Below are 16,299 nucleotides of genomic sequence, written 5' to 3'. Positions count from 1 at the left end.
AACATTTTGAAGAAAGAAATGGCTGAGTATATTTTGAAACATACTACCCTTTTATCAACCTGAAGTTATACAATGATAAACCTACCCTGTAATAATTTGTCAACTATTGCTTGGTGGTACAGATAACCAGCATGTAGAATAAACATCAAGGAGCAAATGCAGCAATTTTGCACTTCCTTTAATATTCCCAGTGTCAATCAAATGCTATAAACCTAAATGGCGGCTTTCTGGGGCAAGATTTGAAATGTAAGTCCCAGAAAGTTTGAAGCAATGGGGGAAAGGGAAACTTCCTTTCTAGAACATTCTAGAATATTTGTAGATACATATTTATCCATTACTTAATTAAATATCTTATGTACAGCCTAATTGATTTATAAATGTATAATTGATCTATATGGTTAAAAAGTGATATTTTAGTTAATATTTGCAAAAGTATTGCTTGAAAGATTTTTAAAATCTTTTTAAACAGAAGGAGCTACAAGTAGCTGAACTCTTAAAGAATGTTGCCTTCATTTTAGTCGGTTTAGAGCACACAGAACAGAAATAGGAAACAGTAAATAATCACCTTTGAACTAAAACCAAGATGTCTATTCTTTACTGTATCAAAAAGCAGACATTTTCTGCAAGTGAAGGAAGACTAAGAACATATATTTTGCAATATGAAAAACTGTCCAATCAACCATTTCTTGAATTTAAAACTCCTACCACTATCAGCTTTTCTCTGGATATCTTATTTAATCATTTGATCAGTTTCATAGGCTTGTGAAAGGAAGGTTTGTCTCTTCATTCCACAACAAGAAATCCAGTCCATTTTTAATGTAATTTAATTGTAAAAAAAGGAATCAATTGTGAAAAATAACATTCTGAAGGAACAATGAGGAATGAAGCAATGAAACTGTCATGTGAGAGGAGACTGTGTTGCTTTGGGAGATTCTCATCCACTCTGATTAGTAAGCTGTAAGGTATTGGGAGAGGGAGTTCCTTCTTTCCCATCACTGGAATTCTGCAGGATACAGCTGATCATTATCTTGTATTGTTTCATTCCTTCACTGACTCTACATCATGAATCTAGCAGTAATGCTCTTCTCTAAAAAAACAGGTCTCAAAACTCAAGGGAGATTTCCTACCAGGTTCATTTGCTTATGCTTATACATTCCTACCTGAAGAAGAGATAATTTTTTATGTTGGCTCCATCAGTACTTCCATGTTAGTTAGACTGAGCTGGTGAACAAAAATAATTATAATAGCAGATACTAGAATGTGTTCTTTTGTTTACTGACTCAAATGTTTGTTTTATGTACACTGATGAACAAAATTGATAATTGTTAAATTGTCATAAAACAACATTTTATGACAATTTAACAATTGGGGTGTTTTTTTAAACCCCAAATAGTCTAATAAAAGACACTTAGGACTTTGAGCGTCAATGAAGACTCTCAAGTCACCCAGGCAAAGGTTGTCTGAAGGTTGAATCAAGACAACTGGACAAACTTTGGATGTATTTTACATGTATGTAGTCTCAAAAAACTCAAATGAGAATAGAAAAAAACTTTTGCTAGCCACATGAACTCAAAAATATCTCAGCTTGATTAGGAAGAAGGTATACAAAATAAGATGATAATTTAATGTTTAACTAATTTGATCAAAACTAATTAACTAGAATTTGCATTTCCAGAACGGTGATACCTGAGGTACTCACATTTTGTTCACAAAGTAGTTTAAGATCATCTCTCTGAGGTGAGCTCCCAACACCCCACTGTGCATCCAAGTCATCAATCTGATTTGGAGTGTGATGCATGATGGGACGGACGTCACCAGCAGCACTGGGATCAACTGTTAGTTCCTTGACTCTACATTTTTAAGATAGATGTTCATTTTAAAATTAATATAATCTGAATTTAAGTAGGGAGAAAATCATTTCATGAATTCACAGACAATTTACAGTACATAAGTGGTGGTGATGTCAACTTCATGAGCATGTATGTCTATAATAGTAGGAGTCAATCACACTATATTAATTATAAAATTAGTAAATTGCAATCAACCACAACACTGAATTATATCCTCTCCCACACACATGTACACACAAAATATCCACATATAAAATGAATCAATATTGTACATCTATCACTCAGATGTAGAGCTACTAGTACAAAAAGTTGACATCACCATCTCTTACACATTGAGGTAAACAAAAAACTTTGGTATGAAATGTTTGGAACTGGTGAAGGCTAATTCGGAAGATGATTTACAGGCCATGCAGTTTTATCATCTGTCAAACTGAATGAAAACAAAAAAAAATGATGATTGGGAGAAAATAAGTGGAAGTATGACTGTAAAATTACACATCAGAATAGAAAAATAAACCACTAAAATTAACATTCCATGTAAAGAATGAAGTAGACCTGGTGATTGAAGGAGAAAAGTCGTCATACTCATAGGAAGGAGAGAGATCAGAGCGACTGCCACTACCCTGTGAGAAGGGAATGTCCGAAGGACTAATTCCAAATTCCTTTACTCTGCAGCAGCAAGATACAGCAGAGAAATTAAAAGAAAGTGTTCTTGTAAAAACAATGAAAATCATGTTTGCAACTGCACAAAACTCTTCACAATCTATCTAAACCTAACTCTCTGGTAAACCTCTTGGAAAGAGAAACAATTAATAGGAAATTGAAGTCAATGGGTGGAGGCTTGAACATCTTAAAGGTCAATGGCTGGAACTGAATAAAGATCGTACCTCCCCACTAATGGTCTATGAAGCACACCTCTGAACATAGAGTCATTTGTATAACTTCATCAACCAAAAGAAAAATAGCAGGTTTAATGGCCTATATTTCTGAAGTAACATGGCCTTAATGACACATTACAAAGTATGAATTCAATGCAATTTATAGATGTCCACCATTATTATCTAACTATACATGCTTGGAAGGTGTTTTATTGAAAACTAGACGTTATATATTAAACATAAGTCGTCTCTTTCCAGTCAGACTTCAGTCCTGGTGACCTCATAGATATGTCCATGTAGTTTTCCTGGGAGTAATTCAGAAGTAGCTTTTGTATCACCTTCCTGAACCTTCTAACCTGTCCATAGGACTAATATTCCTGGCAGTTCTTTTCCAACTAGATACTCCCTGCTTAGGTTCTGAGCCCTGAAAAGTTGCCATCTAAAGAACCTAAGAACATTAATAGACAGTCAAACCTCAATTTAAAGAGGCGAAGAATCCAGCATACACTGATCACCTTAGTAAGGTATGCAAAATGATTGACTCTTACATTTCTCTTTTGAAAACATTGTTAAATGAAAACAAACATTTTCATAGTTTACCTGTACTTTTATTTTTTTAACTTCCATGTTAAATTTGAATTTTCTAACTACGTAGATGTATATATGTCTAACAATATAATACTGCAAGCAAAGCACCAAAATTAAGATTTTATGTAAATAATTTAAACAAATACTCCTCTTACCTATTTGCATATCTTAATGTATTTAGAGTGTTTTCACAAGATGCCATCCCTGGAGAAATAGTAGCAATCTAAGATGGGGAAAAATGCCAGAATTATTTTCTTGAAGGATAACAAAAGTATACACTTCAACTGATCGGAATCAATATCTTTCTTTTTTTAAAAAAGAATACTTGGTTTTGAGGAACATGTGATGGCTAAAACATATAGTATATGCTTTACTGAAATTTGAAACAGAAGAAAAAGTTAAAGACTGCATGATAAAACTGGCTAAGGATTTTGTTATAACATACAGAGGAAGCAATGGGAGATGTGGTTAAAAGGACTGAAAGTTACATTTTCTAAAAACGTTAATGAGAAAGTTGTATTATCTTGCAACTTAAGTGACTCTTTGTTATAAATTAACACACCACTGGTATAGGACACCAGAAAAATTGCCAGGATAAAGATATTCCAATAACATCTTCATAAATCATACAATAACAATGTTTTAGTTTAAGGAGCAGAAATCCTTCCCTTCAGGAACTTACTGAATTCCAGCAGGTATATATAACTTATTTGTATACAATCCCCAAGAGTTATCTTTCATGCAGTGAAAACACTCTGCAACATTCCTAACTTACCATGCAGGTGCGAGAGTTTTCTCCAATGAATGAATCTCTTAAGACCTGAGTAAGTTTACTTGCTCTAAACGGAGTATGAGGTTTGTTTCGGCCTAAGGCTCTGATGCACTCCTGGAAGAATAAAGATGCTTATGTTTATTCCTCAGAACCAATGCAAAATTTATTTTAAAACAACTGCAAATTTGAATAGCAAATAATGGATGACAAGCTGCACTCCCCTATGTTCTTCTTAAAATATTGCAGTATGTTTTCAATGAAGAAAATATTATACATTAAAGATAGAATTGAGATTGTGTACAGTTCACATTCAAATGTTAAGACTGAAATTCCATTTGATTCTGGTCCAACATTGAGACATGGGCATATACTTTTAATTGCTACTGCACCTTGTGACCAATAGAGTATTCCACCTTGCAATAGTAAAATAATTTGAACCAAAAACTGAAGAAGACTTAACGTTATCATTTGCTGTTGCACTGTTAAAAGTTTTAAACAAAACTGACACTTCTTCAAGATTAATTTCTTGCTATATAAAATGTTTACCAAATAAAATTAGAAGTTAAGGAAATATCTACCACTCTTTATCTTTCTTTCCTTCCTTCTTCTTTCTTTCTTTCTCTTTCTATCTATCCATCCAGAGAGACCTTATCCCATCCACCAAGCTTTTCTAGCTTTGCAAGAATGCCAACAACCTCATATACAATCTCATAAATAAAATATGAATTAAATCTGACAGACAAATCTAAGCCAACTTCAATGACAATAGAAAAGAAGATGGGCTTGCTCATCCTTGAATCTAATCAATTACAATATTTATTTTAAACAGCTGGCTTTTATCAGGAAATAAATAAAAAGTCTTTACAATATACTAAAGGTACTTAAAACAATAGTTAAATTTAAAGATATTCAATGTATGCAAACATTTTACTGTTGATAATGGGTAATATCACCATCTCAAACTACTGTTGCTAAATGCTAAATCAAGAATCTATATGAATGAGCTAGCAAAGATATAAAAATATTCTTGTGTGACACTTGAGAAAGTTATTTTTATGACATTGTTAAACATATTATGCAGATCATAAAACTTTCAGCAGTTCTTTTAGTATATTAAATATATTTAAACCTGTCAAAGAAAGATATAAGCATGAATACAAAAAAACACCTGTACCAATTGAATTATTATTTTTTTATCAAGAATACTTTATTGAGAAAAACAGGCAAACATTAAAATCCTATAGGGACTAAAAATTCAGGTTTAAGCAGCTGGCAACTGGTATAAAGCTCAAGCAGTTATTAGTTGATCATTTTCTTGCTCTCAGCCTTTTGTCAAGCAATGTATAAGTTCTATTTTTTCAATGATCCTTATAAACTAAGGAACCAAATTAGTTTCATAACTAATCAAACCTGTTCCAGCATCAACTTTATATCTATTCTTAGCAGTGAAATAAACAACTTGAAATGACATAAATATAATCAATTCACAGTACTTATCAGTTTGTACTTATGTTGACATGTACCATATAGTGGCTAGTAAACATTTAAAATGGAATGACCATCATCTATAATAAATCATTAATGTAATAAACAAATGTTTCTGAAAAGTTTTGCATTTGATGTAATGTGGAAAGCCAACAACCTTAGCTTGAATTCAGGGACAAGTATTTCTTTTACCTTGAGTGCTAAAAGGCTCTTGTTAATTTCAGCACCTTCTAGTCGGGTTTGCCTATCTGCACTGGAAGTATCAGCTCCTCTTTCATTTCCAGCCAAGTCAATTAGGGAAAATTTACCATGTAGCTTCCCTTTCCTCCGGAGGATGATCTGAAACACTGCGTGACTTCGAGATGAGTGTGCATTTGCTGATGTTTGGCCAGATGTTCTTTAATAAAGAGATGGGGTGGGAAAGAAAGAATGAAATGTCACTGTATGCTATTAACAAGATTAGTGCATTCAACATTGATAAAGACTATAATTTCTGTTAAAAATTAAGGCATATTCTAATAATCAAAGTTAGAAACATTTGAAAGGTATATATTACAATTATGCAGTCCACTTCAATTACAATTTTGATTGAGACCCATTATTAGTATGTTTTCCATTTATACCACAAATTCTACAATATCTCTAAATTCCATAAAAATATTTAAAATATATTTACATGTGAACATAACACTTAAAATGATTGTTAATACATTTGAAAACAGTAATTTGATTATATTAAAACTGCTTCCTATAAAAAGATGAAAAAATCTATTTATAAATTGTATGGAACAAAAACTTCTGAAACTTCATTTAGGTTGTACTCCAAGAAAATACATATGTTTTTTTTAAAAAAAATCAAACTATTTAATTTTTTTAATGTTATCTACTATAATTTCATAATGTGAAAGAGGGCGGGAAAAAGAATACCTGCAACTGTTGCCTATCTCAATAAGTTTTAGAACATCTTCCACGCATTTAACCTCTCGCTCATGTAATCCCACCACCTGGACTTGCTGTTTACCATCTTCTAAAACTCTTAATTTGGTCTTCCTGTTCAGTAAGTCGAAAACCTTATGGGGAGGAATGGGAGGGAAGGAGGGAGAAGAGATATATGTGTTAGCTAAGGAATTTCTGGAGTATTAATTTAGCTCTGTTGAAACAGTTGTTTATATACAACAGAGAAGACGTGTAAACACAAAAGATAAAGATTCAGTAGTTATATATTTTAGGAATAAATCACATACCTTTCCACTATAAATCTCGAAAAACGTTGCATATACTTGAAGTTCCAGTTTTTTATAATTTGGCTTCTTCAACATTAAAAAGACATCTCTAGCTGCAAATAGATTACAATTACAGGAAATGGGAAATGGAAAAACTTCAGAAATGCACAACAGTTCACATACGGATATATTTATTAACTATACTGAGTGAATAGCTAAAAAAAAATGCTGGAATTTATAACACTTTAGGTGCTTTTTCTACAAATACAGAGTTCACATGTAGTATGGAACTGTATTTTGATGCTAAAGGCACAAACAGAATGGAACATAAATAACAGGCTTGCGCTATTCCAACTCCCATCCCTCTTCCTTCAGAATTGCTTGAAGAAGGCCTGTAACATCAATGACATCCGACCCAATTCCCAACTTGCATTGTATGTGTATCTGAAATTATAATTTAAACCAGGAATCATAACTTAGTTGTTTTAAAAAGTCCAAATACAAGTTCTGAATTGCTGAGCTATTAAACTAGAGTTTAATTTTCTTGAGTCACATATCATAAGCTAGGGAGTCAGATGAACTAGATATTGGTTATTTCCCTTCCAGTAGAGTAAAATGAAAGAGATAACTTTTCACACAACATACAGCATAAAAGAAACATGGGTTCTGTAGATATCCATACATCCCATTTGCTCCCCTCCCACTTGTGCATGGATTCTAAAACCAAATTAAGGATGTTGCAATTAGCATTTATTTTGGAATAAAGATTCAAATTACAATTTAAAAGAAGTAACAATGTTTTACCCTAAGGATTATGAGCTAATAAAAAATTGCCAAAAATATATATTCCCACCTCTTTAACTCATGACAGACCTTTAACTCTATCCAAAAGCAATTTTCAGAATTGGGGGAGGACAGAAAAACCTTCTCTCTCTCTCTCTCTCTTTCTGTCTACAAAGAGATAGCTGTAGTAAATCCTCTTTGTAATGAATGTAAAATGTTGCCTAAAATGTATGATTATTGCCTGGATTGATTCACCAAGAAAGATCAATTATTGTGTGAAATCTGCTACATCTGATATCCACTGAATCAAAATTTATGCAATTGAATGTTTATGGTAATTATTACTATAGACACTAATTCATCTAGAAAACCAACATTTCTAGATGAATTAGCACTTTGAGACACTGAAACATTTTTAAAGCCCTAGTAAAACAGTACAAAATATGGCTTGGGCCTTATTATCAGGGGAGGGCTTATTGTTTTGGGGTTGCTGGGCATCTGCTCTCTTGCAAGCGGGCTCCCAAAGAGCCGGGCACACCCTCAGGGGAGAACGGCTGTGTTGCGCTGTCACAACAGCGCAACACAGCAGCCATGAAGCAACCACACTCAGGAGCAGTCACCTGGCAAACCCCCTTTCCAGCCAGGCACAGCACCATTCATTGACCTAGGAGTATCGCCAAGCCGTGTGAGTGCCTGTTCGCCGTCGCCCGTCTCTCACGGCTTGGCGCCTTCGAAATGCCAGTGAAAGGAGCTCTGCACAGCTGGAGAGGGGGGGTTGCACGAGCGGCTATTCCGCTCCCGCGCCTCCCAGCCTCCCAATGTCCTGGACCACCTCTCCCTGCAGAGCCAGAGCACCTACGCTGCCGCCGCCATCCCAGGATGGCTTTTTCGGTGGCTTCCAAACCGAGTTTTCTGCAATGGCCACTCTGGGCATACGCTCTATGGTTGTGAGTTGGCTACCGGCAGAGCATACTCCCAGAGCATACAACCATAGAGTGTACACCCAGAGCGGAGACTGCAGGAAAACTCAGTTTGGAACCTACACCCAGAGCGGAGACTGCGGAAAACTCAATTTGGAAGCCGCCAAAAAAGCCATGCTGTGATTGCGGCTGCGGAGATGCTCTGGCTCTGCAGGGAGAGCTGGGCCAGGGCATCGTGAGGCTGGGAGGCGCATGAGCGGGAGCGGAACAGCAGAGTGCCATTCACTGGCATTTCGAAGGCACCAAGCTGCGAGAGCTGGGCGGCGGCGAACAGGCGCTCATGTGGCTTGGTGATACCCCTAGGTCAGTGAATGGCACTGTGCCTAACTGGAAAGGGAGTTTGCCAGGTGGTTGCTCATGAGCAAGGTCGCTTCATGGCTGCTGTGCTGCGCTGCTGCAACAGCGCAACACAGTCATTTGCCCCTGAGGCTATGCCCGGCTCTTTGGGAGCCTGCTCACAAGAGAGCAACCGCCAGGCAACTCCCCCCCCCCCCTTCAGCTGGGCACAGTGCTGCTCACCAACCTAGGTATCCCGAAGGCGCCAAGCAACGTGATCACCTTTGCCCCCCCCCATTCCCACGGCTTGGCAGCTTTGGGATACCGCTAGGTTGGTGAGTGGCGCTCTGCCTGGTCAGAGGTGTGGGGTTGTCCAGGGGGCTTATTTGTGGGGGAGGGCTTATATTTTTGCCCACCAGAAAAATATGGCAAGGCATTAGTTTCAGGACAGGTCGTATTTTCGGGGTAAAATGGTAGAGTATGAGAAAATGTGACTTGCAAGTAGAGAGGTAAGTAAAGCCTCTCTCCTAGGCCCACTTGAATGAAGAGAGACTTTTATTTTCCATTTTTAAGTTAAATGGCTCCTCTAAGTGTACTGTAGAGCAGTTTAGGAGGTGTACATACTTTATATAGATTGCATTCACACCTCATTTTAGGGCATAATGTGATTTGTTGATATTTGGCTTAGGAATGTTTTATGAATCAACTATTCTGGTTTGGAAACCAGAGTTTTGAATTTACATAAAGTAATTTTATGACCAGTCTCTATATTTATGGTCTTTACAGATCAGTAAAGCAAAGGAAAGCTGAATTTAAATCATAAGCAGATTATGATTTCACTTGGTTACTTTCACTTAAAGACCAAGTTGCAGTTATGGTCTCTACATGAGGACTACCTGTCTCATGTTGTGGTCACTACATGAGGACTATCTGTAATCTTTTATTCCCCCCCCCCCCCAATAGTTGGGGAAATAGGGAAAAATGGGGGGGGGAATATAACAAGGTAGTACAAAATAAAGCATTTTTAAAGGACAGGGCAGAGGATGAGATAGCGATATGGGGAAAGAGAAAGAAAAAGATGAACATTGCAATCCATGTAGCTTTCATGGTAAACAACATAAAAGTGATTTTGTTTTATCTGCTTCCGATTTTTTTTTAACTTTCTAGTTTAGTCTATGTAGGTCTGATAAAACCTGGTGGTCTTTCATCTGAGTATTAACCAGATCTACATCTGCTGAGCTTTTCAGGATTAAAATTCAAGATCAACATGTGACTTAGTGAATCATTTAAATTGATAGGTAATCCATAAGTCACAAATGGTCACATTTTGAAAAATGTGTATACTAGAATCAAGTAATCATAATAAAATGAAATGTAGTAATGGGCAACATGTTGAGAAAATACATGGTTGTACTTACTCTGAGTAATGAAAATTCACTGAGGGATTAATCCATACTTAGTGTCATTGAGGCAAAAAATGGAGGAGTTGGTACTAGTTGGTACTATGAACATATCAATCCCTCTCTCTTAATAAAAAGTCTCAGTCTCTCAGACACCACCTTAGAGATTGCTGTGGCTGTGGAATGGCTGAGACATTTTGCTGATGATTCAGTAACTTTCAAGGAAAAAGGAAAGTTTTTTGGGGGGGGAGAAATCACAAAAACATCCTGCTATAAATGATCTCAAAGGTGCTTTTTGAGGAGGCAACTGGACTTTCTTGTTTTTCTTTGAAGACATTTCGCTTCTAATCCAGCTGTCTGCAAGGAATATAAATCCTCCCATTCCCCACTATCCTGTCAGAGCTGAAGAAGCTTCTTGGATGAGAAGCAAAACATCTTTAAAGAAAAAACAAGAAAGTCCAGTTGCCTCCTCAAAAAGCACCTTTGAGATAACCATGACCTGGATGACTGAGAATCTCTATAGACTTTTTCCAAATGTTCATTACATTTTTCAAGGTCCATACGAAAGTGATCCACATTACACAACTAGTGTTTGTTTTCAACTTTGATGACACGTTTTACAGAAATTTCAACTACAATCACAGATTTATTATAATCACAGTAGTATTAAAATTTCTTACCAGCAAGTGCATAAATTCCTTTTGAACAGTCTTGGTTCTTTCCTGAAAAGTCACCACCCATAGTCTAAGGCAAAAATAAAAAGAGCAATATTAGAGGGGCAATTATGTAAATTTGCTGCCTTATTTATAAAGAAGCAAGACCAAATTATCATTTTCACTGAGCAGATCCATGCAAAATAAGAGAATTTGTTCTCTCAGGATGCTAAAGTTCCCTTTATAGTGCCAATAAAGTAAATTCCCCCCCCCCTTTAAATAAAACTTGAGGTAACTATGGATGTTTTTAATTTAATAGCAACCCATCTCTGAATGCTTAAAGGTCTGAGTAGACCTCTCTGTCTGCAAGGATCTCTACCAGACGGGTGTGACCTTAGTGCAAGGTCACTACCTAACCTGAAGTTGCTCTTGAAGGCAATTCCTGCTTGCATCACTCAAACTCAATCCCAAACACAAGAGTTGTGGGGTGAGTTATCTGATCCACAGACAATTTCCCATTGAGGCCCCAAGGAAAACAAGTAAATTTAAAGCTCAAAAGCAGTACTCTCCATATCAGGATTCTGGTCACCAATCCTAGGGAGGAATTATAATATGAATGGAACTCCCTGAAAATACAGGAGAACTCCAAGCATCTGATCACTCTATAGAACCGTGATGGCGAACCTATGGCACGCGTGCCACAAGTGGCACGCGAGGCGCTGCCCTGTCAAGTGGCCAGCGCACATGCGCGCGCTGGCCAGCTGAGTTCACCTTTTTAAAAGCTATTTTTCGCCTTCCCCAGGCTCCAGAGGCTTTATAGGAGCCTGGGGAGGGCAAAAAGAACCTCCCCCGCCCCCCCCCCCCGGAGGCTTCAGGGACCGTCCCTGAAGCCTTCGGAATGCTTAAAACCACGCTCCGAGCAAACCGGAAGTGACTTCCGGGTTGCTTGGAGGGTCGTTTTAAGCGCTCCGAAGGCTTCAGGGACCGTCCGAGGCTTCCCTGATGCCTTTGGAGCGCTTAAAACGACCCTCCGAGCAACCCGGAAGTCACTTCCAGTTTGCTCAGAGGGTGGTTTTAAGCGCTCCGAAGGCTTCAGGGACTGTCCGAGGTTTCCCTGATGCCTTCGGAGCGCTTAAAACGACCCTCCGAGCAACCCGGAAGTTACTTCCGGTTTGCTTGGAGGGTGGTTTTAAGCGCTCCGAAGGCTTCAGGGAAGCCTCTGGACAGTCCCTGAAGCCTCCGGAGGGTCGGGGGAGGCTCTTTTCACCCTCCCCAGGCTCCTATAAAGCCCCTGGAGCCTGGGGAGGGCAAAAAAAACACATAAAAATGGGGGGGTTCGCGTGTTTTGCGCGCATGCGCACTGGGGGGTTCGCGCGTTGCATTATGGGTGCGGCACGCCCGCACTCGACCCCCCTGCGCTCCCCCCACTTGTGGCACGCGAGCCAAAAAAGGTTCGCCATCACTGCTATAGAAGGTATTATTCCCAGCTGGGGAACCTATTGGCAGATACTATAAGGGTCACCCAAAGAATGTTAAAATTAACAGGAAAACATACATGGGTTTTTCCACTGCCTGTTTGTCCATATGCAAAACATGTAGCCATTCCTCTTTCAAATATGGTTTCCACTAGTGGTCTGGCAGTAAACCTTCAACAAAAAGGAAAATAACATTCAACTATATTTAGTATTTAACTCAAAACTAGTGAAGTTCCATACAACAATACATCAGTCCACAGTTTGCTACAATTCTTGTTCCATTCTTATCCAAGATTTCAACAGCTGAGTTTAAGAGAATCAGTGGAATTACTATGATCAGAAATTATTTTTGAAAAACTGAAGAACCACTGAATACAACAAGCTCCTATTCTACCCTCTATACATATCTTTTAAATTAGCTTAAAATACACACAAAAAGCATTTGTTAGGGTATGTATATATTAGAGGGTTTGATATTCAGGGCAGAAAAGTGACATAAATGATTTAAGGTAGCAAACTGAAGGTAGCAAATTATCTGTGTTGTATGCAACACAGATAAAAATAAGTGTCTCAAGACAACGCATATTACACATATAAACAAAAATAGTTACATTAGTGGAAACAAGACAGTAAAAATTAAATATGCCTGAGTTTTCTATTTTAAGGAAGGGAATTTTTCCATGGAATTCTTAATTCCAAACATATACTATTCTTTTCATTTAACAGATATGCAAATACAGTGGTACCTCATTAAGACTTGTTAAGATAGAACCCACTCGCACCCACTGCAATGTTCCCGAATCCAAGCCTACTCAACCTAGGTGCAGGATTATAAAGTCTGTAGGCAAAGACATAAGTCCATACATGCACAATCCAAAATCAAGGCACAATCCACACATGATAAATCCAAGTCAAGGTACAAGTCCAAAATCTGAGAAGCAGGTTTAAAGTCCAAATACCCAGTCACACAAACCACAGATCTCTGAAGTCACAAAAACTTGGAGTTGGAGCACATGCACAACAGAGAAAATGGACAGTTATTTCCAACATCACGTTGCTCCATATGTTGGCTAAATAGGCTCACCCCGGTGTAGCACATTACCTCCTCGCAAGTAGCCGCACTGTCCTCTGTTATGCCTCCCCTCCCTATGCACCCTAGGATCAGTGGAGGAGGCAGAGTTCCTCCTCATCCTTGCTGACCGGCTGCTGCTGTGATCCTTCTCCACCCTGAACTTCTGACTGGGTCTCCAAGCCATCCTGCTGCAGCTGCATCTTTCCCCTCTCCTCTCCAGCCAGTCACTTATCTGGTCATTCCCGATGACCCCTCCAAGGTTCCTGGCCTCTTCTCTTCCTGTGACTCATTCACTCCTTGCTCGGAGTGAATGGAGAACTTGACATCTTCCTAATGCTCCCTTGCCCTCCTCTGAAGTCCCCAGAGTCTTCCTCTTTGAGCCGAGGTCTGGGGAAGTCATTACAGGGATGGGGGGAGGAGACTGCTGAGGAGAAGAGGTTACATGGAATGTTGTTTGGAAGGAGAATCCACCTCTAACAGAACATCAGGCACTTGCACTTCAGATGCTCTTTCTCTTTTCTGCCTTTTTCAACTTGCACCACAGGCTCTGACACAGTCATTGTCATCTTCACTAAAAACTAATCCAATGAGAACTGCTTGTCTTTTCAGAAGTCATCGAAAGTGTGAAATTGTTTGGTCACTGAATAAATTCACATCTCTGCAGTGAGTCAGGAGGCAGCCAATAATGACAAGTTTTAGCTTGCGCTTCGAGTACCAAACAAACCATGAGCAGGACAAAATTTTCGTGACAAAATTTGACGACTTTCAAAGCAGTCGACTACCAAGGTACCACTATATGTCTAGCTAAAACTTTCCTTGCTAGTTTGGAATCAATACTATTGAAATTTGCTTACATTTTTAGCTTTCTTTTTATCAGCTGCAAACCACAACTCAAGGAAGCTTTTACATTGCACGCAAACAATACATACCTGTAGACCATTTCATTAGGGGCGCTGTCATCAAAGGCATAATCAAATCGGAACGTTTGGTTTTCTAAGTACCTTGTTAAATCTACTTTTTGCTTAGGTTCATGTACCATCACAACATCTTTGCTTGGAATTGTTATGACATCAAGGTCTTTCATTACAGTTTCTAGAGAGGAAATGAAACACTACATTAATTTTCAGAATACTTGAGTTTAACAACTGAAACATTCATATGACGAAGACAGTGAAATTAATCTGTGATTAAATAATTTGACATGTAAAAAGATACTGTATCCCATATGGAAATAGGCTACAATATCTTTTTGTACAAAGTTCATTCTGTGAATTTTTAATAAAAATTATGTATGTTTGCCGGTCCTCATTCCAAATAAGAATTACTTTAGAAATTAAACTATGCAGAAAATTTGTACAATTTATACCATGCTGCCATTTTGCCATGTGTTTCACTTTTATGCAGACATCTACAAATTATAATTTATTATATTCAATGAACATACTGTTCACAAATATAAATAATTAAAAACCACAAGATTTGAATGAAAACACAAATCGTAAGGAATTTACAAAATTGAACTTAAAATATGCCTGGCTTCTTTCCAAACTTAAAGTAGTCACCTCCTAGGTATCAACTCTTTATTTTTTGCTTAATATTTCTACATTCTAATCCAGAGGTCAGCAAACTATGGCCCCAAGATCAAATCGGTAAACGTCCAGGCAGGCAGCAGATTTCCAGGGATGATCCTCAATCAACTTCCTAGGGCAAGGGGCAGACTTTTCTGGATAGTGGTAGCAGCCTTTGTGATAGCAGGCCAGCACCATCCAACGGCTGTGCATGCAGAGGCGAAGTGGATCTGATCCTTTAGAGAAAAACCTTGTTCAGTGGTCTCTGATTGAAACAAAGTCAAATCAGTACCTGGAATTAAGTTTAAAAACCAATAGCAATAGCAACAGCACTTAGACTTATATACCTTCATAGTGCTTTTACAGCCCTCTCTAAGCGGTTTACAGAGTCAGCATATTGCCCCCCACAATCTGGGTCCTCATTTTACCCACCTCGGAAGGATGGAAGGCTGAGTCAACCTTGAGCCTGGTGAGATTTGACCTGCCAAACTGCTGGCGGCCGGTGGAAGTAGCCTGCAGTACTGCACTCTAATCACTGCGCTACCGCGGCTCATAGCATTAAGCACAAACCACTCAGAATGAGTTTCATACTGGTAGTCCTCAAGGTATGACCATTTGTTAGGCAGCCATTCGAAGTTATGATGGCACTGAACAAAGGGGCTTACAACAAGTCCTCCAAATTATGACCACTGCAGCACCTCCATGGTCATGTGAACAAAATTCAAGCATTTGGCAATTCAGCTTGTATTTATGACTCACTGCAGCCTCCTGCGATCACATGGTCACTATGTGCAACTTTCCTTGCTGGCTTCCCACTAGCAAAGTCAATGGGGAAGCTGGCAGGGAAGGTTTCGAGTCGATTGAGTTAAGTCTCTCCAACCCCTCCAGACTCTCTTTGCCCACACGTACTTGCCTTCCTCTGTTTGCTCACAGGCTGTCAGGCCTAGCCCAAGATTGATGCAATATGGTCAAGTTTTTTTATCTGCTCATACCATATAGACTGAATCTTGCCTGGCTAAACTTATACTACCCTGGATATAATGGATGTAGCCTGGGAGATTCTAGGGAGTTGGCATTCTAAATCTCTTCCCCTTCTCAGAATACAGGGCTCTGGACTCTGCTGTTTTTTGCCTTGCTCCCCTCCTTGGAATGAGCCCCCTCCTTCCAGGGAACCTGCAGTTGTGTTACTATAGTTTATCACATCTGTATGTATCCACCAATGTCCTTCTTCCCAAGCCTCCTTTGGGCCATGCACCCCACGTCCTTTTTCCCAAGCTGTCCTGCACTCACACACAT

At 38.5% G+C, this 16,299-nt stretch overlaps 1 protein-coding gene across 6 annotated transcripts in view; it reads right to left on the bottom strand.

Annotated features, from left to right (window-relative positions):
- The window catches only part of KIF2A (kinesin family member 2A), a 65,808-nt gene that overhangs the window by 4,680 nt on the left and 44,829 nt on the right, over positions 1 to 16,299 (bottom strand). For 4 of the 6 annotated variants that reach the window (XM_081945207.1, XM_081945209.1, XM_081945208.1 and 1 more), the window contains exons 9-18: positions 14,365 to 14,527; positions 12,444 to 12,534; positions 10,916 to 10,979; positions 6,818 to 6,909; positions 6,501 to 6,643; positions 5,766 to 5,970; positions 4,092 to 4,202; positions 3,472 to 3,539; positions 2,406 to 2,519; positions 1,700 to 1,850 (exon numbers count right to left, since the gene is read on the bottom strand). In XM_081945207.1, coding sequence (XP_081801333.1) covers positions 1,700 to 1,850; positions 2,406 to 2,519; positions 3,472 to 3,539; positions 4,092 to 4,202; positions 5,766 to 5,970; positions 6,501 to 6,643; positions 6,818 to 6,909; positions 10,916 to 10,979; positions 12,444 to 12,534; positions 14,365 to 14,527 — 1,202 coding nt within the window. The remainder of the gene's footprint in view (positions 1 to 1,699; positions 1,851 to 2,405; positions 2,520 to 3,471; positions 3,540 to 4,091; positions 4,203 to 5,765; positions 5,971 to 6,500; positions 6,644 to 6,817; positions 6,910 to 10,915; positions 10,980 to 12,443; positions 12,535 to 14,364; positions 14,528 to 16,299) is intronic. The other 2 variants (XM_081945211.1, XM_081945212.1) reach the window with 1 other exon arrangement.

This window comes from Natrix helvetica, assembly GCF_964273705.1.
Source record: "Natrix helvetica genome assembly, chromosome: 2".
Classification (NCBI taxonomy): Eukaryota; Metazoa; Chordata; class Lepidosauria; order Squamata; family Natricidae; genus Natrix; species Natrix helvetica.
Note: the sequence above shows the minus strand (reverse complement) of the source record. Positions and strands in the feature narration are given on the sequence as shown.